This window comes from Scyliorhinus torazame, chromosome 16 (genome assembly GCF_047496885.1).
Source record: "Scyliorhinus torazame isolate Kashiwa2021f chromosome 16, sScyTor2.1, whole genome shotgun sequence".
NCBI classification, from domain to species: domain Eukaryota; kingdom Metazoa; phylum Chordata; class Chondrichthyes; order Carcharhiniformes; family Scyliorhinidae; genus Scyliorhinus; species Scyliorhinus torazame.
In genome coordinates this window covers 3,905,667-3,933,199 of record NC_092722.1, presented here as the reverse complement: position 1 = coordinate 3,933,199, position 27,533 = coordinate 3,905,667, and the positions used below count along the sequence as shown (strand labels likewise).

Sequence of the window (27,533 nt, the reverse complement as noted above, 5' to 3'; positions counted from 1 at the left end):
TGACACATAATTTATCAATGGTGCTGGTTTCATTTCGTACATCGGTTTATTAATGTAATGTCATTTTATAGCGTACAGCAAAACCAGGATGGATTTATTTTGTTTCTCCCCCGAACTCAGCATCATCTTCATACCAGCCCCTCCAAGCAGATTTGTGCTGAACCACTGCAGGAACAGACCACGGCACAACTTAACTCGGTGCCGATTTCCAAAGCACGTTTTCTGTCACGCACTGAAAGGATGGACTTTTAAAATGATAACAGTTTTTTTAAAAAGATAGAAACTAGTAACTGTGTCAGATTTTATTTGAAAACTGCTGTGGCAGTAAACATTTATTGGCAAAATATTGCTGAATGCACTTGTTTCACAAACAGATATTCTTCATTAGAATATTTTGCTTACTCCTCTGATAAGTAAGACTTTGCCATTCACTTAAGCTTTCTTGATTTATGTTGCTGAGTAGTATTACATTGTATTCTGGTCCAGTTTTGTTTGCTCCCTCCCTCCTCTTAAAAGGTATTGATTTATATTGGGGTTTATACCAGGGGGTGCTCGCCACCACCATCTCCTTTCTCATGAAAATAGACAAGCTCCATTTGGGAGACCAGACAGTGAATTTACATGGACAATCTAGAAGAGATCAATGGATTGAGAAGAGATGGTGTGAAAACAATGCTGAAAAATGATTGATAAACCTGCTAGGTCAACCTGGATAAATAGTGGCCACTTTAATACGTTACCAGAGGATCCATGAAATCAGCAGCATCAGGATAAAGAGGGTTAATGGTTTAAAAAAAAAAGGAGAGAAACCCAAAAATAAAGTGCAAAACGGGGTTAAGAGGTTGCGTGTGTGGCTATCGGATTACAGTGACATTGTGGGCATCCACGTTTAAATCGGTTTTGGCCGGGTAAACTACCTTCAGGTTACCCTCCACATCTACAACACGGACTTGTTTCACAATCAGTTCAGGACTGGCCATCTTAACCAAGGTCAGGTCCACAGCACCCGCTTCCTCAGTCTCGTCATCAGATACAGACTCCGGCTCCTGGTTTTCAAAGGTGAATTTGTTCAGTTCTGCCATTCGCTATATTAAAAAAAAAACACGTGTCAAGGCTTAGGGTTATCTGCACCAATTATAACATTTCACTGAAGTTCACTAAAGCATTTCAGATTGTTCCGAGATACAGGGATACAGTCAACCAACCAAAATAAGAAACACACAAACAAGGCTATCATATTTGTATGTAACCTTTCCGTGTTGGCTACACTGTAGAATTAAATAAAATGGGATTAACCATAAGGAAGAACCTTAGTTTATCTTTTCCCTCCTAATAGGGACATTAAAGTCAATAGAATTGCCCAACCATCACACTGACTGTAGCACCGACTGACTGGAACCTGGACCTCACTGGACTCGCTCTTTCTGGGAAGCACATTTATCAAGTGAGCTATCAGAGCCATCCTCACCTGCATAAATACATTTTTAATTGCATCACCTGTGGACCCAGTGACATTACTACAGCAATATGCTCTCAAACTGATCACTCAGCATTCACCAATGGCACTGGGGTCTTATTCTCCAGGTTCCTGAACTATTCTTCATGTACAGGAGACACAAGCCAAGCACATGAGCAGCAAAGTAGCACCAGCATTAAAATCACAGTGAAGATAAGGAACGGTTAATGATTCATTGATGCGTGAATCTATGGACACCAGGTGAGTCTATGGATACTAATTGAATCTCTGGACACCAGGTGAACCCGTCGACACCAGGTGAACCCGTCGACACCAGGTGAACCCGTCGACACCAGGTGAACCCGTCGACACCAGGTGAACCCGTCGACACCAGGTGAACCCGTCGACACCAGGTGAACCCGTCGACTCCAGGTGAACCCGTCGACTCCAGGTGAACCCGTCGACTCCAGGTGAACCCGTCGACTCCAGGTGAACCCGTCGACTCCAGGTGAACCCGTCGACTCCAGGTGAACCCGTCGACTCCAGGTGAACCCGTCGACTCCAGGTGAACCCGTCGACTCCAGGTGAACCCGTCGACTCCAGGTGAACCCGTCGACTCCAGGTGAACCCGTCGACTCCAGGTGAACCCGTCGACTCCAGGTGAACCCGTCGACTCCAGGTGAACCCGTCGACTCCAGGTGAACCCGTCGACTCCAGGTGAACCCGTCGACTCCAGGTGAACCCGTCGACTCCAGGTGAACCCGTCGACTCCAGGTGAACCCGTCGACACCAGGTGAACCCGTCGACACCAGGTGAACCCGTCGACACCAGGTGAACCCGTCGACACCAGGGGAATCTGTCGACACCAGGGGAATCTGTCGACACCAGGTGAATCTATCGACACCAGGTGAATCTATCGACACCAGGTGAATCTGTTGACACCAGGTGAATTTATTGACACTACATATGTACATTTGTTTTTAAAATAAATTTAAGTTTAGTTTGTGGTTGCTATGCCTTCTCCAGTGGGGAAAATGGTACATACAATTCAACCAGCCCATGAGCTTAATTGGCCTGTAAACTGGGACTCTGACAGAAAACATGTAATGATACTAAAATGTAATGATATTAAGAAACAAGGTGTGCAATGGGACTGAGTGGAACAGAACAAAGCGAATCGTTGTTTCAGAGAATTGACACAAACACAATGGAATGAATGACTTCTTTCTACTCCATTACATTCCATACTTCTTCAAATGTCAGTGTATATGACTGCTCCCGAGGGTGGGGTCTGCCATGTGCTTGAGATTCTACAAACTAAACTGAGAAATCCACTAAACAGACAGTCTAATAGAGTGCACATTCTCCATTCCTGCACCGATTTCCAAAGTCCAAGGAATGCAGCACAGGCTGACAATAGCTAATAATAAAGTTACCCAATTCATATGCAACCACAACCATAATTTCTGTTCAGACACTGCTTTGCAGGATTATCTGGAGCTAATTGGGAACAATCCTAGCCCCAGTGACAGGATTATACTTCCAAGATGCACGAACATGCCAGGTTGTTCGCCAAGAGTGCTGTGGAATAATGTGAAGTTTAGCCTAAGGATTGGATTACTACATCTGCCGAAGAGCATTACTTCGGTTCCAATCTTCATTCATCTGACGCATCACCATGGAGCTAACCCAATCCCAAAGAGACTGTACTTATTGTACCATTAAATGGGGGAGTGCATGGAGATCTCTTCTTGACCATTCCACGGATAAACATCACATCTTACTGAACGTTGGGTCCTCAGTTAGAGGTGCACAGCTTCAGCACAAATGCTCAATTCCCTGCAATCCAATGATGGCCGGCATTGACCCATGTTTCGGTCAGCACATGGACCAATAATCTCATTCCCAGGTCATACTGTCCAGTGGCCGCCATCCCAAATATCATAGTTTCTTCATCGGTTATGTATTAAACATTACGCTTAATGTGGTGGCAGCATCTAAGGAGAGCAGTTTGCAACCTGCCAGCCACCTAGTATTCTGTTGCTGGTGACAATGACACTGGCTGAAGGAATAGCAATTGAAGTGGGTATCAATAGTGCCATCTGATTTATTTTGCCATGCTTCTGAATCAGGGTTACCAGCAGTGACAGCGCAGTACATGTAAGAGAGACCGCAGAAAAGTGATTGTGTTGTGAGTACTAAAAGGTACCATTAAATTAGCTGCATTGTTTTATGAAGTTTCTGTAAACCAATCTTCCATGGCATATGGCACATAGCAGCCAATGCACTATTTTCCAACCGAATGCTTCCTCAGGCACCTATTTCTCACAGGCGGTTTATTTAGACAAAGGGGACAGCGAGCTCAACCAGAGCATGATCCTGTCAACGTGTTCCTATTGTCAGAGGTTAATAAAGCGCATGATTTCCGTGTTACAGAGGGCATGGTGCTCAGTACAAAAGGAAATGTACAGGGCAACACTGTGGTACAGAGTGTAGCCGATTATAATAGTTCGAATTATTGTTTTATAAATGATTCCCAAACCCAAGTTTAAATGCGCTCTTACATTATTTCTACAAAACTGGCACCAGGCAATGCTTGTCCAAGGGCCGCGAAGCCTCTCTGGATTGTCCCTGGAGCAATTGTTGACAATGCCACTAAGGGGCAGCACAGTGGTTAGCACGGTTGGCTCACAACGCGGGTTCGATCCCGCCCTGGGTCATTGTCCGTGTGGAGTTTGCACATTCTCCCCGTGTCTGCGTGGGTCTCACCCCCACAAACCCAAAGATGTGCCGGGTAGCTGGATTGGCCATGCTAAATTTCCCCTTAATTGGAAAAAAAAGAATTGGGTACTCTAAATTTATTTAAAAATAAGAAAATGCCACTAAGAAATGCCCAAATTCCAGATAGTCATGTGCTGGCCGCAAACGGCCACTGTTCACTGGACTGACGCTGCCAAATTCACAGAGAGGAGAAATTTACACCCAGTCTGCGCCTGATTCAAATTCCTCTCATTGAGTTAACGGGGCAGCCGCTGAATCATCCAAACTCTCTCTCTGCTGTTTTCAAATTTAACAAGGTGCCCGTTGAGGTTTCTTCTGACAAACTGGACATTGAATCAATGAATATTAAAACTTAAATCTTTCCTCCCAGCTCCAATGTTTCATCAACAAAGACGATCCATAATTACAGAGTGGCAAAAACATGGCGAAACATAATCAGTAGTTCAAACTTTGGGGTGTTGTGCTTGTTCTGAAACAACGTCACGCCAGCCACTTGTAGGTGCATCTAAACAACACTGATGCTGCAGTCGTGGTAAATATACAGCCTGACATTGGAGAAAAGCAGGGGGAGATTTCCTGGAGATGGTAGTGGCACTCCAGTTCAGTGCTATTATATACAGCACTACAAAGTGGTTTCGGCTTTGTACCAGTAGCAAGCAGACAAAGCATGAATGCACCGTACATTAATTCACACCTACTGTGCACATCAAGACCTGTGAAAAGCTCATGCCCTTGAATGTTTTGGGAATCTGACACCGAGGAACACTAGATGGAATTTTCAGAGACCCACCCATTGGTATTACACACTATTGTGTGGTTAACAGAGAGCACGGTGGTCTAATACTTAATAATTGTACAGTAGGTTTAAACTACAATAAAGGGGTTGAATTCCTCGGTGCAATAAAGATATCAGGCATTGTATGAAGGAAGACTGCTTATATTCAGCAGCTGCTCAAATGACACCACTAAGAATTTGCGTTATTCATTGCGAGACAGTATACATTTATCCACTAATCATTCTATGAAAGATATCAGAGTCTAAACTAAATGCCAAACTTAGATTGAAACTGACAAACTCATTAAACAATTGCCTCCGACCATCGTGGAGGCTTCAGCAATTCACCGGAGGGTTCCTGATGAGAGTTTGTGGCTCCTGTGATTAATCGGACATGGTATTTCTGAGGGTCTATTGTGCTTTCTGAACCCCAGATAATTTATAATTAGCAACACCAAATTGAGACCCGAGCATCTGTCAGTGGCGGCATTCCTACACTGTAACGGTACCTGTTCACTGCCTCGACTCTCAAAGCGTGGGCAGGGGAAAACCCACCAATACCTTGCTTTTGAAAGTGTGCAACCTTTCCCGTTAAGCTGCGCGGCCAGGTAATTGTTTAGCAAGCACCACGCAGATCCTGTACCATGTCAAATAACACATGCAAGAAGATTTAAGGGGACTACGCACTGAAAAAACTGGCTACACCGAACAAATACACTTTGAGGGCAACACTAAAACTGTGCAGAGTAAAATCTCCAAAGCTAAATACGACTAAAGGTAGTATTGGTTCAATATGTAGCGAGCAAACGTCCCTCATCCAATAAAACTGCATGGCTAACATGTGAGTAAGGATAATTAGAGACTTAACGTGTAACCAGTAGCGACAGGACAAAGGAAACAAAACAGACCAACAGCAAGTATCACCGGCTACAATTGAATGTGGGAGGAGGTTTGGTGTTACTGACCACAATCAGACAGTCCATCACATTTTTGCAGACCTGCAGGCTCGTGGAACTGGTTACTTCCAAGAACAGCTGACTGGTGCTTTTTCTAATCTGAAAACAAAACAAGATGTTATCGATCAACATGAAAAATATAATCGTGGGGAGAGGGTTCAATTCTGAAGGAAGAACGTTAACGCCTTTCTTTTATGCAGATTCTGGTCGACTTTATGGCCGAAATCTTCCGTCCTGGTTCGTGGCTGGGATATTTCGGTGCCGCTGAAAGTTGGAACACCAAATTTTCTGTTCTTGCTCGTCAACGGGATCCACCACGGGCGACACCGGTGAATCCCACCATTGTTTTACCATCATTATATATTTTTTGTTTTGAAAACTAAACAGCCCCATCATTCACGTATTTGTAATAATTAATGACCTCAAAATGACCTGAACTTTGCGCTTGGCGGTGCAGTGGTTAGCACTGCTGCCTCACGGTGCCGAGGATCCGGGTTCGATCCCGGCCCCGGGTCACTGACCGTGTGGAGTTTGCACATTCTCCCCGTGTCTGCGTGGGTTACACCCCCACAACCCAAAGATGTGCACGGTAGGCGGATTGGCAATGCTAAATTGCCCCTTAATTGGAAAAAAAACCTCTTGAAGCACTGAACATTGCAGCAACTTGCTTTCATGTATTTAAAAAAAGAGACTTACATTACAGGGCAGCATGGTGGTACTGTGGTTATCACTGCTGTTTCAGTGCCACAGACCAGGGTTCGATCCCGGCCTTGGGTGACGGTCTGTCAATTCACATGTCACTCCACTTTTTAAGGAGGGGGAAACCAGGGAATTACAGACTGGTTAGCCCAACATCTGTGGTGGGGAAATTGCTGGAGTTTATAATTAGAGATGGGGTAACTGAACACCTCGAAAAATTTTGGTTAATCAGGGAGACCCAGCATGGATTTGTGAAATGAAGGAATTTTTTGAAGAGGACACTAAGGTAATGGACAGGGGAATGTTGATGGATGTTATTTATATGGATTTCCAGAAGGCATTTGATAAAGTCCCACACAAGAGACTGTTAACTTAGGTGGAAACCCACGTAGTTGAGGGCAAATTATGACATGGTTGGAAAATTGGTTGGATGGCAGTCGACAGAGTGGGGATAATAGGTTATTACTCTAATTGGCAGGAGGTGACTAGTGGTTTACCACCGGGATCTGTGTTGGGGCCTCAATTATCCACACTATTCATTAATGACTTGGATGGTGGCATAGAAAGTCATACATCCAAACTTGCTGATGATACAAAGTTAGGCGGCATTGTAGACAGCCTAAATGACAGCAGAAAATTGCAATGAGATATTGACAGACTAGGTGAATGGGAAAAATTGTGGCAAATGGAATTTAATGTAAGCAAGTGTGAGGGTATCCATTCTGCACCAAAAAAGGATAGAGCAGAGTACTTTCTAAATGGAACGAGGTTAGGTACAGTGGATGTCCAAAGAGACTTGAAATTCAGATGCATAGGTCCTTAAAATGCCAGGAACAAGTGCAGAAATAATCAAAAAGGCTAATGGAATGCTAGACCTTATATCTGGAGGACTGGAGTATAAAGACACAGGGGTTATGCTGCAACTTTACAAAACCCTGGTTCGATCCCACTTGGAGTCACGGAGCAGTTCTGGGCACCACACCTCAGGAAGGATATTTTGGCCTTGGCGGGAGAGCAACGTAGGTTTACAAAAATGATACCTGGACTATAGGGGTTGAGTTAGGAGGAGAGATTACACAAATAATGCCTGTTTTCACTAGAATTTAGACAGTTAAAGGGTGATCTGATTGAAGTATTCAAGATATTAACAGGGAAAGACAGGGCAGCACGGTAACACAAGTGGATAGCACTGTGGCTTCACAGCGCCAGGGTCCCAGGTTCGATTCCCCGCTGGGTCACTGTCTGCACGTTCTCCCCGTGTCTGCGTGGGTTTCGTCCGGGTGCTCCGGTTTCCTCCCAGTCCAAAGACGTGCAGGTTAGGTGGATTGGCCATGATAAATTGCCCTTCGTGATCAGAAAGGTTAGGAAGGGTTATTGAGTTACCGGGATGGGATGGAAGTGAGGGCTTAAGTGGATCGGTGCAGACTCAATGGGCCGAATGGCCTCCTTCTGCACTATGTTCTATATTCTATAAAATATTTCCATTGATTGGAGATTCTAAAACTAGGGGGCATAGTCTAAAAATTAGGGCCAGACCATTCAGGAGAGACGTTGGGAAGCACTTCTTCACTCAAAGGGTGGTAGATGTTTGGGACTCTCTCCCACACACAGACGTTGAAGCTGGAACAGTTGTTAATTTTAAATCTGAGATCGATATTCAGGGATATATGCCAACAGCAGGTATATGGAGTGGTTGAATGGCCTACTCCTCTTACTATGTTCCTGTGCGGAGTTTGCACGTTCTCCCCCGTGTCTGCGTGGGTTTCCTCCGGGTGCTCCAGTTTCCTCCCACAGTCCAAAGATGCGCAGGTTAGGTGAATTGGCCATGATCAATGTTACGGGGGTAGGGTGGGGGAGTGGGCCTAGATAGGGATGCTCTTTTAGAGGGTCGGTGCAGATTCGACGGGCCAAATAGCCTCCTTCTGCACTGTCGGGATTCTATGGATTCTAAAGGCCTGTTCATGAGCTGAGAACATTGCAAAGCACTTTACATCCAATTCCGTACTTTTGAAGTGTAGTTTTTGTTGTAATGTAGGAAACATGGTAGCCAATTTGTACACAGCAAGCTCCCACAAGCAGATGTGATAATGACCAGGTAATTTGTTTTAGTAGTGAAGGGTCAAACGGATTCAAAATATTGACTCTGTTTTCTCTCTCTGGCCCGTTTGCCTTCGCACCATTGGCAGTAAAACCTTAAACCTACTCCGAAGTCTGGTCTAGCCCAAAAAAACAGGGTGCAAAACATATTCAGAATTGACTAAGATACCAGACGTCCATTATTCACCCAAACCATTAATAATTGCAGTGTTTTGTGTTTCACAGAAGAAATCAACTTGAAGCAGAGAATACAGCTAATTTGTTGTGACCTCGCGGAGTATTGTGAATTTGGTGACTCTCTGGATGACACCATTAGAGACCGTGTGGGCTAAGGAATGAGGCCACACAGTGGAGACTGCTAACCAAACAAAATTTAAGTCTTAAAAGAGCCTTAGAGATAGCCATTCTGATGGAGCTTGCTGCTAAGGAGGCTTCTCAGCTTGGAACAGGCACGAGGATCCACAAAATGCTCGCCGCCCAGAGAAAATCTCCCCTGCAACAGGCGTGTCACATCTGTGCAAAAACGGGCATTTCATAGGCTGATTGCTGGAGCAAAGATAGCCAATACAAAAATTGTGACAAAGTTGGCCATAGTGCGAGTTGCTGGAGTAACCCAGAAAAGAATGTCCAAAGAAAGAAACAGGACCCATCTAAAGGGAAAAACAAAATGAATTCCACCAAAGTAATTTACAGTGTGGAAGAGAAAAATAACAATAACAACAAGGACACAGCACATCAATCCGATGAAGAACCAAAGTCAATCCGATGAAGAACCAAAGTTAAATGTACTTTCCGTTCAAAGTGAATCACATTGGTTCTGGGTAGTTCCAAAATTAAATGGAAAGCCTATAAAAATGGAGTTTGATACGGGGGCTGTCGTCTCCCTAATTCCCCAGACCACCTATGAGCAAAAATTGAATCAGCTACCATTAAAGCCAACAGATGTCATCCTGAGGACCTACACCTAGGAAATGCCTCTAAGAGGATATATTATAGTCAAAGTAGAGTTAAGTTTGTAAACTGCGGAGCTGCCACTCCATGTTGTCCGAGAAGGTTTTCAGCTCTCTTTGGCTGCTCTTGATTAGAGAAGATAAAGTTGAACTCGAGCACCGTGAACAGGTCAGCTGATTCTAAAAGATCGACAGAGGATCTTGGCAAAATACAGTAGTGTATTTGAAGACACAATGGGGTCCATGAAAAGAGTACATGTAGCACTTAAGATAAACAGCCGGCCTAAGAGTCCCAAGGCTAGAGCAACCCAAAGGTAGAATGTAAACTCATGAGATTTGTAGATACAGGAGTCTTAGAACCTGTCAAGAATAGTAACTGGGCAGGGCCTACTGTGCCTGTCATGAAGTAGGACGGGAGTATACACTTATGCGGAGATTTCAAAACAACCATCAATCTGGTTTTATGCGTGAATCAATACCCGCTATCATTGATTGAAGATTTGATCGCGGCCTAGCAGGAGGACAGAGGTTCAGCAAGATCGACCTATCACAAGCCTATCTGCAAATGAATATTGCAATTGAATCTCAACACCTGCTCACCATTATAACACACAAAAGACTATTCCACTATAAGAAATTACCTTTTGGCATAATGTAGGCACCTGCTTTCTTTCAACAGTCCAGATGTTATGCAGTCTGCAGGGGGTACAATGTTACCTTAACAACATACTGATTACTGGTGCCAATAAACAGGAACATTTATGTAACCAAGAAGCCAGATTGAAACACCTTCAGACGCATGGTCTTCGTGTCAGGAAAGATAAGTGTGACTTCATTCAACGCCAAACAATATTTAGGCCATGTCATCGACAGCACGGCTCCTAAGAAGATGGGTTCTATCATGGAGGCTCCATGGAACGTTAGGATTAACGAACAATTATGGGAAATTTGCTTTGAATCTAGCGATCCTGCTTAGACTATTAGCAATCTGTTGTGCATACATCAGGCATGGCAACAGACATCAGAATGTGAAAATGCTTATGGGTCAGTTAAAGAAGCAAAGTCAGAAGTGTTGGTACATTTCAACTCGAAGTTGCCACTACAACTTGTCTGTGATGCCTCGCTGTAGGGAGCTGGGGTGGTGGTGTCACACAGACTACCTTCAGGACAAGAAAGACCAATAGCTTTTGCGTTGTATATCTTAACAAGTGCTGAATCAAATTACGCCCTGTTGGAGAAGGAAGCACTGTGTATTGTTTCTGATGTGAGAACATTTCACCAATACTTGTATGGTCATCATTGATGGACCACAGGCCCTGAACAGCTATTTTTGGGCCACATAAGAGTTTTCCTTCCTTGGCAGCAAGCAGAATTCAACAATGGTCTTTAATATTATCTTCACATTCTTATAAGATCAAATACCGCCAATCAGAGAGCCATGACAATGCTGATGCACAGTCTCGTTTGCCTGTCTGCTGGTCAGATACTACTCAGTAGTGATTCGCACATAGACTACGGCCCAGTGACTGCCGTTCAGGTCCCACGACAAACCAGAAATGATCCAGGGATGGTGAAGGTACTGGAAATGGTGTTAAAAGGGAGGGTAGTGGGAAATGCATCCTGAATTAAAGGCAAAACAGACAATACTGGAAATTCTAAGTGGGTCTGACAGCAATTGTGGAGCGAGAACAGAGCTAACGTTTGGAGTCTGGATTAATCTTCATCAAAATCAAAGCTGTATATTTCCAGAAAACTCATTGGAATAGTTCAAATGAAGGAACTCGCGAGGAGCTACTTCTGGTGGTCAGGAATCTGTGCCCGGATCGAGGAAAAAGCAGGACTGTGCCAGTCATGTGCACGGGTAAGAAACGCACTGCCATTGTCCCCATTGCATGGGAGTGGCCGAACATGCCGTGGCAATGTCTACACATTGACTTTGCTGGCCCATACGAGGGGCACACGTTCATGGTTGTTGTGATGCACACTCCAAATGGCCTGAGGTGGTCCGAATGAAGTCAACAACTGTGGAACAAACCATCGAAAAGCTCAATGAGATCCACAATTCATAGCTCAGGAGTTTCAAGACTATGAAGACGAGTGGTATCCAACACATCAAATCAACACCTTACCACCCATCCATGAATGGTTTAGCCGAAAGGTTTTCCCCGCCCTTGAAGCACGCACTGAAAGCCTCCATGGCCCAAGGTTCAATAAATCGTTGAAGAGAAAATAATTCCGAAAGGAGAGCAGCTTTACAACCAGCGAGAAGTGGGTTCCTGCAACTGTATTGGCTCAAACTGGCCCCGTCTCCTACACGCAGAAAGTGAGATTGCCGAAGAACCCCCTGCTGCTACTAGTCTTCCTTCTGTAAAAGAGACTGAAATGTCTTCTAGAGTAGAGTCATCCACTGAAGACCTGGAGAGTACCTCTAAGGTCAAGTACAACCAAATCTCTGAAGTGCGCAGCCAACCAGAGCAAAATAGACGCCCATCTGACTGTGTTTCTTATTAACTGGATTATTACTGCGAAAAGATCCTTTGCCTGCCCTTATATATATGTTTTGATGACTATGTAGAAGTACTTCGGTTAATTGTTGTTATGGGACCTTAGAAGTAAAGGAGGAGGGGTGATATATTTGGGGCTGTTGTATGGTCACTTTAAAAGTCCTGTGTATAGTTTGTGATCACAGTAAGAAGTCTTACACCAGGTTGAAGTCCAACAGGTTTATTTCAAATCACTAGCTTTCGGAGCGCTGCTCCTGCCTCAGGTAGAATTAGCTGCTTCGCAGGCTCGCCCTCAGTCTGGATCAAGCCTTTGCAGCTGTTCAATTAACCTGCTGCATTCAAACCCCACGAGCTACAACTTCATGTTCTTTTGTCCTGAGGAAGCAGAACTTAACTTCCTGCCCTTTGGAATAGTGCCATGGGATCTTTTACATTCACCCGAGGGGGCAGACAGGGCCTCAGTTTAATGTCTTATGTGAAGGATGGCATATCCAGCAGTGCACAACTCCCTCAAACTGCATCGGAACGCCAGCCTTGAAATTTTTGTTCCATTCATGCCGCGCGAGACAAGAACTAACAATGTCTGACTCAGAAGGTGTGTGCGGGCGGCACGGTGGTGAGTGCGCGGGCGGCACGGTGGTGAGTGCGCGGGCGGCACGGTGGTGAGTGCGCGGGCGGCACGGTGGTGAGTGCGCGGGCGGCACGGTGGTGAGTGCGCGGGCGGCACGGTGGTGAGTGCGCGGGCGGCACGGTGGTGAGTGCGCGGGCGGCACGGTGGTGAGTGCGCGGGCGGCACGGTGGTGAGTGCGCGGGCGGCACGGTGGTGAGTGCGCGGGCGGCACGGTGGTGAGTGCGCGGGCGGCACGGTGGTGAGTGCGCGGGCGGCACGGTGGTGAGTGCGCGGGCGGCACGGTGGTGAGTGCGCGGGCGGCACGGTGGTGAGTGCGCGGGCGGCACGGTGGTGAGTGCGCGGGCGGCACGGTGGTGAGTGCGCGGGCGGCACGGTGGTGAGTGCGCGGGCGGCACGGTGGTGAGTGCGCGGGCGGCACGGTGGTGAGTGCGCGGGCGGCACGGTGGTGAGTGCGCGGGCGGCACGGTGGTGAGTGCGCGGGCGGCACGGTGGTGAGTGCGCGGGCGGCACGGTGGTGAGTGCGCGGGCGGCACGGTGGTGAGTGCGCGGGCGGCACGGTGGTGAGTGCGCGGGCGGCACGGTGGTGAGTGCGCGGGCGGCACGGTGGTGAGTGCGCGGGCGGCACGGTGGTGAGTGCGCGGGCGGCACGGTGGTGAGTGCGCGGGCGGCACGGTGGTGAGTGCGCGGGCGGCACGGTGGTGAGTGCGCGGGCGGCACGGTGGTGAGTGCGCGGGCGGCACGGTGGTGAGTGCGCGGGCGGCACGGTGGTGAGTGCGCGGGCGGCACGGTGGTGAGTGCGCGGGCGGCACGGTGGTGAGTGCGCGGGCGGCACGGTGGTGAGTGCGCGGGCGGCACGGTGGTGAGTGCGCGGGCGGCACGGTGGTGAGTGCGCGGGCGGCACGGTGGTGAGTGCGCGGGCGGCACGGTGGTGAGTGCGCGGGCGGCACGGTGGTGAGTGCGCGGGCGGCACGGTGGTGAGTGCGCGGGCGGCACGGTGGTTGAGTGCGCGGGCGGCACGGTGGTGAGTGCGCGGGCGGCACGGTGGTGAGTGCGCGGGCGGCACGGTGGTGAGTGCGCGGGCGGCACGGTGGTGAGTGCGCGGGCGGCACGGTGGTGAGTGCGCGGGCGGCACGGTGGTGAGTGCGCGGGCGGCACGGTGGTGAGTGCGCGGGCGGCACGGTGGTGAGTGCGCGGGCGGCACGGTGGTGAGTGCGCGGGCGGCACGGTGGTGAGTGCGCGGGCGGCACGGTGGTGAGTGCGCGGGCGGCACGGTGGTGAGTGCGCGGGCGGCACGGTGGTGAGTGCGCGGGCGGCACGGTGGTGAGTGCGCGGGCGGCACGGTGGTGAGTGCGCGGGCGGCACGGTGGTGAGTGCGCGGGCGGCACGGTGGTGAGTGCGCGGGCGGCACGGTGGTGAGTGCGCGGGCGGCACGGTGGTGAGTGCGCGGGCGGCACGGTGGTGAGTGCGCGGGCGGCACGGTGGTGAGTGCGCGGGCGGCACGGTGGTGAGTGCGCGGGCGGCACGGTGGTGAGTGCGCGGGCGGCACGGTGGTGAGTGCGCGGGCGGCACGGTGGTGAGTGCGCGGGCGGCACGGTGGTGAGTGCGCGGGCGGCACGGTGGTGAGTGCGCGGGCGGCACGGTGGTGAGTGCGCGGGCGGCACGGTGGTGAGTGCGCGGGCGGCACGGTGGTGAGTGCGCGGGCGGCACGGTGGTGAGTGCGCGGGCGGCACGGTGGTGAGTGCGCGGGCGGCACGGTGGTGAGTGCGCGGGCGGCACGGTGGTGAGTGCGCGGGCGGCACGGTGGGGAGTGCGCGGGCGGCACGGTGGGGAGTGCGCGGGCGGCACGGTGGGGAGTGCGCGGGCGGCACGGTGGGGAGTGCGCGGGCGGCACGGTGGGGAGTGCGCGGGCGGCACGGTGGGGAGTGCGCGGGCGGCACGGTGGGGAGTGCGCGGGCGGCACGGTGGGGAGTGCGCGGGCGGCACGGTGGGGAGTGCGCGGGCGGCACGGTGGGGAGTGCGCGGGCGGCACGGTGGGGAGTGCGCGGGCGGCACGGTGGGGAGTGCGCGGGCGGCACGGTGGGGAGTGCGCGGGCGGCACGGTGGGGAGTGCGCGGGCGGCACGGTGGGGAGTGCGCGGGCGGCACGGTGGGGAGTGCGCGGGCGGCACGGTGGGGAGTGCGCGGGCGGCACGGTGGGGAGTGCGCGGGCGGCACGGTGGGGAGTGCGCGGGCGGCACGGTGGGGAGTGCGCGGGCGGCACGGTGGGGAGTGCGCGGGCGGCACGGTGGGGAGTGCGCGGGCGGCACGGTGGGGAGTGCGCGGGCGGCACGGTGGGGAGTGCGCGGGCGGCACGGTGGGGAGTGCGCGGGCGGCACGGTGGGGAGTGCGCGGGCGGCACGGTGGGGAGTGCGCGGGCGGCACGGTGGGGAGTGCGCGGGCGGCACGGTGGGGAGTGCGCGGGCGGCACGGTGGGGAGTGTGCGGGCGGCACGGTGGGGAGTGCGCGGGCGGCACGGTGGGGAGTGTGCGGGCGGCACGGTGGGGAGTGTGCGGGCGGCACGGTGGGGAGTGCGCGGGCGGCACGGTGGGGAGTGTGCGGGCGGCACGGTGGGGAGTGTGCGGGCGGCACGGTGGTGAGTGTGCGGGCGGCACGGTGGTGAGTGCGCGGGCGGCACGGTGGTGAGTGCGCGGGCGGCACGGTGGTGAGTGTGCGGGCGGCACGGTGGTGCAGCGGTGAGTGTGCAGGCGGCACGGTGGTGCAGCGGTGAGTGTGCAGGCGGCACGGTGGTGCAGCGGTGAGTGTGCAGGCGGCACGGTGGTGCAGCGGTGAGTGTGCAGGCGGCACGGTGGTGCAGCGGTGAGTGTGCAGGCGGCACGGTGGTGCAGCGGTGAGTGTGCAGGCGGCACGGTGGTGCAGCGGTGAGTGTGCAGGCGGCACGGTGGTGCAGCGGTGAGTGTGCAGGCGGCACGGTGGTGCAGCGGTGAGTGTGCAGGCGGCACGGTGGTGCAGCGGTGAGTGTGCAGGCGGCACGGTGGTGCAGCGGTGAGTGTGCAGGCGGCACGGTGGTGCAGCGGTGAGTGTGCAGGCGGCACGGTGGTGCAGCGGTGAGTGTGCAGGCGGCACGGTGGTGCAGCGGTGAGTGTAATACCAAATAAGCCACAGCTAACACTGTCTGTTCACACCAATTTTCTACAAAATTAAAGTAAGAAAGAAAATCTTGTTTGGTTCTCCCAATAGCTCACTGGCAACGCCCGGTGCCACAGAAAGGCAAGGCAGGAGCCAGGTTTAATTGCCAAACAGTACTGATTTAACCTGACTCCACAGGGTGTGACAGAAGAGCAAAAGCTGGTTTCAATGCCCAAATTGAGAGAGAAAAGGAAGAACTTTTGGCTAGAATTGCTACTCCTGATTACCTACTGGAAGTGAGTGTATATGGATATTAGAGGACAAGGATTGAGCTAGGATGCAATGCACCTCCACATTAAAATAGTCAGGCGGCATTAGAAGCTCAATTGTCTGGTGACTGAAATTTTTCAAATCATTACATAGCAAGGCTCCACTGTCTTCAGCAACGAAGGGGAGAAAATTGGGAAGAAAGATTTTGTAAAATCAAGTGGAAATTTCATATTATTTAATTCTATTAAAAACATCATGAACAGAGGAATGCTGAGAATAGCAAGTTTGCTTCATCAGTACTTCTCTGCTCAGGGATGGGTCAACATCTTTACAATTGGACATAAAACAGCCCTTTTGTTTATGAGTTTACTTATCCCAATCAAACTGGGGGATTTCAAGTCCTCGGGAATAGAACAATTTCCATTTCCGTTATCCTGAGCCAACATTAAGGAACATGGATCATGCACCGCCTCACTCACCTACCCAAACATTATCGAAGAGAATCTCTCCCATATCAGTGTGAAACATTTCCATTTCCTGCTAAAGGCTTTCTGTCCTCCCTTTCGGAGTGACACTGCCGATATTGCTAACTGGTAGTTTTGTGCTATAGGTCCAATTCCATCAAAATGGATTATAACCACCCAAATTAACAGATAGTCTGGCATCAGAATAGGCTGGATTTGAACTTTGGTTCCATAATAGAAGTATCCAACCCATTGCTCTTAAATCCCCTAAAATATTCTCAATTTCACGACAGATCCACCCACAAGAACAATAAGTTATTTCAGTTTGCTTTTTGCATGTACTACTTGTAAAAGCTTTTTCTGAGGAGCAGTGTTGTTAAGTATAGGTTTCATGGGAAAACTCATTCTTGACCTCTTGTTGTAAGGGGCTATGGCTAATTATTAAATGCATTAGGAAACCTACCTTTGTTTTATCACTGTTTGTGATTGGTGGAAAGGAAATTGCATGATCTTCAGCATCGACTAAGCAAGGAAAATTTTCTTTTCCATTAAGTAATTGGAGATATCTGGAAACAGAAAGACCAGCGTACATAAAATTCATGGGTAGTCTGTGGCCCCGGTATTATTTTTTATACACTATTCAGCACGCGCCACACCACATTGCTGTAATTCTACATTAAAGCCCCTTCATTTTCACTAATTATTGTGAATTAATCTTTTTGTCTCACACATTCTACTGTGCAGCTAAGTTGTTGCACATTTTATATGGTGCAATTTATATCAAAAGTCTAAGAATGGACTATGGCTGTTATCATTTTAATATAATAGTATTTCTTTAAACCCTTAAATCTACTCAGAATTCGGGGTGGCACCATGGTTAGCACTGCTGCCTCACGGCACCGAGGACTCGGGTTATGGAGAACAATACAATTAAGTTCATCCAGCTTTCATTGATTTCCCTTGCAAGGAATTCTGAGTAGATTTTTCAAACCATTTAGAGTACCCAATTCTTTTTTTCCAATTAAGGGGCAATTTAACATGGCCAATCCGCCTACCCTGCACATCTTTGGGTTGTGGGGGTGAGACCCACGCAGACACGGGGAGAATGTGTAACCTCCACACGGACAGTGACCCAGGGCCGGGATTGAACCCGTATCCTCAGCGCCGTAGGCAGCAATACTAACCATTGTGCCACGTGTCGCCCAACCATTGCTTCTTTTGTCAATTACCTGAAATCTGTGTGCTCTGGTTCTCAATCCTTTCACCAATGGGGACAGTTTCTCCCCGTCTACTCTGTCCAGATCTCTCAGAATTGCCGTAGTATTTAAAGTCTTCATGTAGTGAGTGGAAAATAGGGATGGAGGACTTGCACAAATACCTCTTTCAAATCTCCTCTCAACCTTCTTTTCTCCTGGAGAACAGCCCAACCTTTTTTACTTGAGGCAACAATAAATACTTTTTCGAGATACTGGTGACCGAGGTCTAACAGTGGATAATGCTAACACAGAATGTCAATGAATTCATCCCAGTGAATAAACTTACAATCTCTCCAATGGTTCACTGCATTTATCTAGTCAGACACTGCATCATACAACGAAGAAAGTCCCAAGTTCAATAGCTGACCTGTCTTGAATCAGCTCGCAGTCTGGATGGCCCTAAAACTGATCTCAGCCTAAGATATTCCTGCCCCTGATTGTCATTGTCGCAGCCCTCAAGTGAAAGATTTTACAGCTGGGAATAGGATCAGATTTGGATTTGATCTCATGGATGAATTGTTCCCATGAGTTACTATTTGAGTGTGAAACGAGAAACTGCATGACACTGTGGGATACAACCCGGCAGAGAATTGATGTCTTAGGAGGGGGGAAAGACAGGCAGTTTGTAAACAAAAAGACCATTAAGCTGGGTCGACCTGCGTTACGTCCAGAGGTTCTACTCTGCCCCGAATCCACCCCCAGCAGACTGCCAGAAGAATGTGTGGCTAAGCTTCCTTGCACTACTTCAAGTGAAAAATAAGTACCTGAGCAGTAATGGGTATACAAAAGTTAACAATAAGAGAGATGCTACAACAAAACCAACGAAAAAGCATTTGTGTGTTACTGACTTGTGAAGTCCAGAAATATTTTGTCGTTTCTTCTGTTTTCGTTGCTCATCAGCTTCCATCTGTAGCTGTCGTACCAGGTCAGCCGCCTTTATCTCTTTCTTTCCAAGTGGTGTAATCTAAAAGTAAAAACAGAATTGCCCTAGTATTTAAAGTCTTCATGTGGGGTGGCACGGTGGCGCAGTCGTTAGCACTGCTGCCTACAGCGCAGAGGTCCCGGGTTCAATCTCTGCCCCGGTTTGCACATTCTCCCCATGATGGCTTGGGTTTCACCCCCACAACCCAAAGGTGTGCAGGGTAGGTGGATTGGGCACACTAAATTGCCCCTTAATTGGGGAAAAAATAATTGGGTACTCTAAATTTATAAAAAGTCTTCATGTACATTGAACATACAGTGCAGAAGGAGGCCATTTGGCCCATCGAGTCTGCACTGACCCACTTAAGCCCTCAATTCCACCCTATCCCCGTGGCCCAATAAGCCCATCTAACCTTTTTTTGGACACGAAGGGCAATTTAGCATGGCCAATCCACCTAACCTGCACGTCTTTGGACTGTGGGAGGAAACCGGAGCACCCGGAGGAAACCCATGCAGACACGGGGAGAACGTGCAGACTCCGCACAGACAGTGACCCAACGGGGAATCGAACCTTGGACCCTGGCGCTGTGAAGCCACAGTGCTATCCACTTGCAGTGAGTGGAAAATAGGGATGGAGGACTTCCACAAGTCCCTCCATACAAGAAAAGGTTGTTTCACATCACAGGGACCAACCACAACAAAATCTTTCAATTCATCGTCAGTGACAATTACTGAACATCTTCAGTTTCCATATACTGCATGATCCTGCCGATTCTTCCATCTACTTTAACTTTCTGGTGATTGGTTTATTTGCACTTTACAAAAAAAAAGACACATTTATGCAAAGACCAAGTAGCTTTTCATTTGGACACAATGACCGTTGAAACTGTATCTTCAGTCATTGGAATACAAATATTTTACTCTCTTCTGTGGAAGCTTTGGAAAAGGTGCAAAGAAGATTTACCAGGATGTTACCTGGAATGGAGAGTAGGTCTTACGAGGAAAGGTTGAGGGTGCTAGGCCTTTTCTCATTAGAACGGAGAAGGACGAGGGGCGACTTGATAGAGGTTTATAAGATGATCAGGGGAATAGATAGAGTAGACAGTCAGAGACTTTTTCCCCGGGTGGAACAAACCATTACAAGGGGACATAAATTTAAGGTGAAAGGTGGAAGATATAGGAGGGATATCAGAGGTAGGTTCTTTACCCAGAGAGTAGTGGGGGCATGGAATGCACTGCCTGTGGAAGTAGTTGAGTCGGAAACATTAGGGACCTTCAAGCAGCTATTGGATGGTTCATGGATTACGGTAAAATGATATAGTGTAGATTTATTTGTTTTTAAGGGCAGCACGGTAGCATTGTGGAGCGTACAATTGCTTCACAGCTCCAGGGTCCCAGGTTCGATTCCGGCTTGGGTCACTGTCTGTGCGGAGTCTGCACGTCCTCCCCGTGTCTGCGTGGGTTTCCTCCGGGTGCTCCGGTTTCCTCCCACAGTCCAAAGATGTGCAGGGTAGGTGGATTGGCCATGATAAATTGCCCTTAGTGTCCAAAATTGCCCTTGGTGTTGGGTGGAGCTGTTGGGTTTGGGTGGGGTGCTCTTTCCAAGAGCTGGTGCAGACTCAGGGGGCCGAATGGCCTCCTTCTGCACTGTAAATTCAATGATAATCTATGATTAATCTAGGACAAAGGTTCGGCACAACATCGTGGGCCGAAGGGCCTGTTCTGTGCTGTATTTTCTATGTTCTATGTTCAACACCAAGGGTATATACAATGAGTCAATATATATATATTTATAATCTACTTTTAATAACTTGATTTTTGGAAAGAATCATATTTCCAAATACCAAATGAAGTGAAGGGTGCTCAGTGTGGAAGCAGGACAAGACCATTTTAAAGAAGTCAGCTAACAAACCTTTGCACAAAACCATTTGTTGCATTGCATAGTAACAATCACACTCCACAGCATTAATGATCAACCCTGCAAAACATGCAGCTTTAAAAAAACACATACTTCTAATTCAGGGACAGGGCATTCTCCAGTAGGGAATGATAGATTTTTTTCAATTTCCATTGTTCCGTGTTGGGCGGCTGTGGCTTCAGTTGCCAAGGTCCTAAGCTCTGGAATTTCCCCTTAAATCTCTCTGCCGATTTATCTCTTTCACAGAATTCAATAAGATTGGTCAAGCGTGACCGTCCCTTTTGAAATCCATGCAGTCTACTCGATTATATTTTCAGTTTCTCGATGTGCTTTTATTACATTTTCACAAATCCCATTATCTTTCCTACCACTGTTAAGCTAATTGGACTACAGCTCGCTGGACTTGTTCTCTTTCCCATTTTAGAACCAGGAATCAAATCAACGTCTGTTTGTTTTGAGTATTTTTACTCTTTAGACAATGGTGTGGTGTTGGAACGTTTCTGCTCCTTCCATGGTCAACAAGTCTTGGAGTGGGACCTGAATCTGGGGCCTCCTGGCTCAGAGGCAGGAGCACTAAACGAGCCACTCCGGCTCCCAAACCAGCTGCTCCCCAGCCTTCCTACATGGGACTATTCACAGTAACTGAACTGAAATGAAATCTTCATTGCAGAGTTAATGTAAGCCTACTTGTGACAATAAAGATTATTATTGTACCCTTTCCTAATTAACTTTTAAGGAAAGTTAACTCCTGCCTACCTTCTTTTAAATGATTTCCCTGATTCCATTCTCAGGTCCTTAAATAACTTCTTTCCAATTTATTACTTCAATCTTTCTCTTATATCTTTCCCAATCTCTGCCTTAAATCTCATTTGCGTTTTTACCTCAAGCACCAGGCTGCAAGCAGTAAATGTCAAACAATGCCAAAATTCCCCTTATACTGGAACACAAGAGATAGCTGTTCATACATTACTGATTGTTGTATTAATCCTTCCTGAGGTTAGGCACCCTAGACAATTAACACATTCCCAGAACCACTAACAGGGCTATCATCATGAATAATGAATAACCAAAGTTACCTGGCAGCAGCTCCATAAAGCTTAGTGATGTCAGTAAAGACGCAAACAAAACTCATTCTACAATACGACAGTCTATGGAAAGGCAAATTTTAGCAATCACTCAAACAAACAATCTCAACTTAGTAACATTACATAGTTAAAAGACTCAGTAAATAAAAGCATTTGTGGAACTGTGCCATATGATCCAGGAAAGTTTATTTATTTTTTATTCTTTAATGGGATGTGCGTGTCCTAGGCTGGGGCAGCATTCGCTGCGGTTTCCCAATTTCTCTTTGAATGGAGTGGCTTGCTAGGCCATATGAGTGTCAATCACAATACTGTGGGTCTGGAGTCACATGTAGGCCAGGCCAAGTTACTGCGATTAGCTTTATTAATTTATTAATTGAATTTAAATTCCACCAGTTGCCGTGGTGGGATTTGAACCCGAGTCCACAGAGCATCAGGCTGGGGCTGTGGATTACTCCTAAACCACCATCTCCCCCCAAAATTTTAAGTTTGATTGTTGGTGTGCAGTCTAAGTTACCCGACCTCAGTCAGCACAGCAGCGGGACTGTGATATTCTCTCAAGCTCATTGCTTATTGCCCTCAACCTCCACAGCAACTGCCTTAACAAAATCTCCTTGTTTAACTTTTGCAGCAAGTACCTCCAGCAAGTTGGCAATATTAACCTACATTAGCACAGTGGTTAGCACTGTTGCTTCACAGCGCCAGGGACCCGGGTTCGATTCCTGTTTGGGTCACTGTCTGGGTGGAGTCTGCACTTTCTCCCTGTGTCTGCGTGGGTTTCCTCTGGGTGCTCCGGTTTCCCCCCCACAAGTCCCGAAAGACGTTATTAGGTGAATTAGACATTCTGAATTCTCCCTCAGTGTACCTGAACAGGCGCCGGAATGTGGAGACTAGGGGCTTTCCACAGTACCTTCATTGTAGTGTTAATGTAAGCTTACTTGTGACATTAATAAAGATTATTATTATTACTGCCTGAACCAAAAAGCAAATCACAAATGAACCTCAAAAACATTATTCCAAAGACTTCTGCTTTCTAACATCACATTTACAACGATGATATTATTGGTGGTATAAGTGAATGTAATGAATATGGTTAAATACTGAAGCAGCACACTAGTTGCAAATTATTGAAGTTTCAAACATGATCGAGCTACTTAATCTGACAATCTCCTGTTGCTGGTGCATCATCTTATCCTTAAACTTTCCATGTGGACAAAAATAAAGTACTGGAGACCAACTCATTCATAATGGACAACATGCTTTTACTGTAAGTTTCAAGTTCCTGAGTTTAGATAGAAAGGAAACATTTTATTTCCAATACGTTTTCGAACTTTAATTTGCAAAGCTTGTTACTGAAATGGAAGTAATTATTTCATATCTAAAAGTCAACTCCCTGACAATTACTAAACTTCCTGTACTCTTCGTTATCCCCGACAGTAACAGGGCTCTGAACAGAAAGCTGAAAGTGACTGATAATCATGTGCCGCATTAGTTTGTTTGTTGTTTTTTAAAAATAAATTTAGAGTAACCATTTCATTTTTTCTAATTAAGGGGCAATTTAGTGTGGCCAATCCACCTACCCTGCACATCTTTGGGTTGTGGGGGCGAAACCCACGCAAACACGGGGAGAATGAGCAAACTCCAGTGACCCAGAGCCGGGATCGAACCTGGGACCTCGGCGCCGTGAGGCAGCAGTGCTAACCATTGCGCCACCGTACTGCCCCCTAGTTTATTGTGTTTATTCACCTGATAAAACAGCAGACAAAGGAGGGCAGGATGAACTTGTTAAACTTTCATCTGTTAATTTGGAAATTTGTAAGATCACGTGCCAGCTGAGATGATGTAGAATCTCTCCTTTCCATAGTAATTAGAAATAGAAACTTTCTGATTGAAATGCTATTGATCTGCCTGCCCTACAGAGTAACTTCAATGGTATCTTATTTGTGTCCTCATTTGCGAAGACAGAACCAAAGTATGTGTTTAGTTGCTCAGCCATTTCTTTGTCCCCTATAATACCTCCTCCTGTTCCTGACACTGACATTTGTCTTCAGCAATCTTTTCCGCTTCACATGCCTATAGAAACATTTACAGTCAATTTTTATATTCCCTACAAGCTTACTTTTGTACTCTATTTTTCCCTTCTTTTTTTTTTAAATTTAGAGTACCCACCTCATTTTTTTTTACAATTAAGGGGTAATTTATCGTGGCCAATCCACCTACCCTGCACATCTTTGGGTTGTGGGGGCGAAACCCACGCAGACACGGGGAGAATGTGCAAACTCCACACGGACAGTGACCCAGAGCCGGGATCGAACCTGGGACCTCGGCGCCATGAGGCAGCAGGGCTAACCCACTGCGCCACATTGCTGCCCTTATTTTCCCCTTCTTAACCAATCGCATGGTCCTATTTTGCTGAATTCTAAACAGATCTCATTCCTCAGACCTGTTGTTTTTCTTGGACAATTTGCATGCTTCTTCCTTGAATTGAATACTATCCCTAATTTCCCTTGTAAGCCATGGATTGACCACATTTCCCACTTTACTTTTGTGCCAGACAGGAATAAATAATTGTTGCAGTTCCTCCATCCGCTCTTTGAATGCTTGTCATTGCCTATCCACAGTCATCCCTTTCAGTAGCATTCCCCAATCGATCATAGCCAACTCACGCCTCATTTTATTGCAGTTTCCTTTGTGAAGATTCAGGACCCCAGTCTCAGAATCAACTACTTCACTCTCAATATTTAAAAAAATTTTTTTTTAAAGAGTATCCAATTCATTTTTTCCAATTAAGGGGCAATTTAGCATGGCCAATCCACCTATCCTGCACATCTTTTGGGTTGTGGGGGCAAGACCCATGCAAACACGGAGAGAATGTGCAAACTTCACACAGTGCCCCAGAGTCAGGATCGAACCTGGGACCTCAGCGCCGAGAGGCAACCGTGCTAACCACTTGCGCCACCGTGCTGCCCTTCACTCTCTATTTTGATGAAATATTCTATCATGTTATGGTCGCTCATCCCCAAAGGGTTGCACACAACTAGATTGCCAATGATTCTGTTCTCATTACACAGTACCCAGTCTAGGATGGCCTGTTGTCTAGTTGGTTTCTCAACATATTGATTCCCAATCTATATGCAGATTAAAATCACCCATAATTACAGTTGTTCCTTTATCACATGCATCTCTAATTTCTTGTTTAATGCCATTCCCAACAATATCACTGCAGTTTGAATATCTATATGACACCCACTAACATTTTTTGCCAATTTGAATTAGATAAGGTCACTGTAATGCAAGTGTCACACAAGTGGAACAGTGAGAATCACAAGGATAATTGTATTCTCAACTCCCTCAACTAAAAAAAGTTCTCCAGGACTCTGCCCCTGTACCAGTTTGGCACTTTTCAGCTGCTTTGCCTATTTTATAATTTACAAATATAGTTCAAATACTCCAACTGCATTGGTTTAAGTCTAATAGTTTTTTTTACAAAATGTTCAGAATTTAGGAACACAAGCGGGACTAGATAGTGAACCTTCGGGTGAAATATTGTCCTGGTACAAGTAGATTCCTGATCTGGGTAGATAGGGTTTGAAGCTGCATACAATTGGAATGGCCAGTGTGATTCACTAAATTGGACCAAAGTAATCTGCTTCATCTCTACGTACAGCTTGATTGGGTTACCTCAATCATGTCCAAATATTACAAATGTTCCCACTGTGATATACCATGCTTCATTTACAATATAAAACCATGTGGAACATTGTTTTAAATTGGTGCTTTACAAGTTTTTCTTATGGTGCAGAAGCATATTTTGTAGAGAGCGCCTATTGTTGCATTATTTATTCTGGTGAACACTAACTTATTACTGCAATGTGCACGGACGGCACAGTAGCTAGCACCATTGTTTCACAATGCCAGGGACCCGGGTTCAATTCCCGGCTTGGGTGACTGTGCGGAGTCTGCACGTTCTCCCCATTTCTGAGTGGGTTTCCTCCGGGTGCTCCAGTTTCTTCCCACAAGTCACGAAAGACGTGCTGTTTGGTAATTTGGACATTCTGAATTCTCCCCCAGTGTATCCAACAGGCGCCGGAATGAGGCAACTGTGGATTTTCACAGTAACTTCATTGCAGTGTTAATGTAAGCCTGCTTGTGACACTAATGAAGATGATTATTAAGCCTGTACATTTACCTTCAAGGAATGGGAAGGTCTGGCGTCATACAGCAAAGGTCCCTTCACCAAATGCAAATCGTGTGTTGCAATAGTTGCTAATGTTCTCTTCTGACAGTCATCATCGTGCAACTTGGTCTGGGGAAAGAGAATAAATCACAGCTTCTGTTAAACAAGCTGTAGAACAGAGGTTTGATATAGTCACAGAGAAGGGAAGGAAAGAGTGCAGAGCTGATGTACCTGGGGGCAAACTTCCCTAAGATGAGCATTTCCCCCAAAAACCTGAATTTATTGAAAAGAAAATCAGAGATAAAATGATGTTAACTCTTCTCCCGATACACGACACGGAGCTTGAGGAAACTGTTTTTGGACAGTTTTTCTCACCCAAGGTGGATCACATCATGAACACCAACACTTCCTGTTGCTGCGGCAAAGCAAGAATTTTGATCAATTAACACTCAAATCACAATTCATTCTATGCATCAATGCATTCTATGCTCGGTTCGAGCAGGAAACCAACAATCCGCTGTCGAGTGCCCCAGCAGCCCATAACTCACCCATACCCACCATCACAGCTTCCGAAGTCAGATTGGCCTTCCTGAAAGTTAACCCTCGGAAGGCGACGGGCCCAGACTGGATCCCAGTCGTGCACTCAGAGCCTGCTCAGGCCAGCTGGCAGATGTGTTCGCGGACATCTTTAACCTGTCCCTACTCCACTCCGAGGTCCCCACCTGCTTCAAGAAGACCACCATCATACACGCGGTGCCAAAGAAGAACCAGGCAACGTGCCTCAATGACTACCGTCCGATGGCCCTGACTTCAGTCGTAATGAAGTGCTTCGAGAAGTTGGTCATGAAGTGCTTCTACTCCATACTCGCAGAACGCCTTGGTACATGGCAATTCGCATCCCGCCGCAACCGGTCCACAGCAGACACCATTTCCCTGGCCCTACACTCATCCCTAGAGCATCACGACAACAAGGACTCCTACATCAGACTCCTTTTTATTGACTACAGCTCCGCCTTCAACACCATAATCCAAGCCAAGCTCATATCAAAGCTCCAGAACTGAGGACTTGGCTCCTCACTCCGCAACTGGATCCTCGACTTTCTGACCCACAGACCACAATCAGTAAGAATAAACAACACCTCCTCCACAATAGTCCTCAATACCGGGGCACCTCAAGGCTGCGTACTTAGCCCCCTACTCTACATCCCTGCACACACACGACTGCGTGGCAAAATTTGGTTCCAACTCCATCTACAAGTTTGCTGACGATATGACCTTAGTGGGCAGGATCTCGAATAACGACGGGTCAGAATACAGGAGGGAGATAGAGAACCTAGTGGAGTGGTGCAGCGACAACAATCTCTCCCTCAATGCCAGCAAAACTAAAGAGCTGGTCATTGACTTCAGGAAGCAAAGTACTGTACACACCCCTGTCAGCATTAACGGGGCCGTGGTGGAGATGGTTAGCAGT

General features: G+C 47.7%; 1 protein-coding gene across 1 annotated transcript in view; it reads right to left on the bottom strand.

Moving 5' to 3' along the window:
• Positions 1–287: 287 nt before the first annotated feature.
• Positions 288–27,533, bottom strand: part of LOC140392530 (leucine-rich repeat-containing protein 47-like) — a 32,196-nt gene continuing 4,950 nt past the window's right edge. The window contains exons 3-7 of the mRNA XM_072477797.1: positions 26,075–26,191; positions 18,813–18,928; positions 17,172–17,274; positions 5,978–6,067; positions 288–1,085 (exon numbers count right to left, since the gene is read on the bottom strand). Coding sequence (XP_072333898.1) covers positions 855–1,085; positions 5,978–6,067; positions 17,172–17,274; positions 18,813–18,928; positions 26,075–26,191 — 657 coding nt within the window. The 3' untranslated portion in view covers positions 288–854. The remainder of the gene's footprint in view (positions 1,086–5,977; positions 6,068–17,171; positions 17,275–18,812; positions 18,929–26,074; positions 26,192–27,533) is intronic.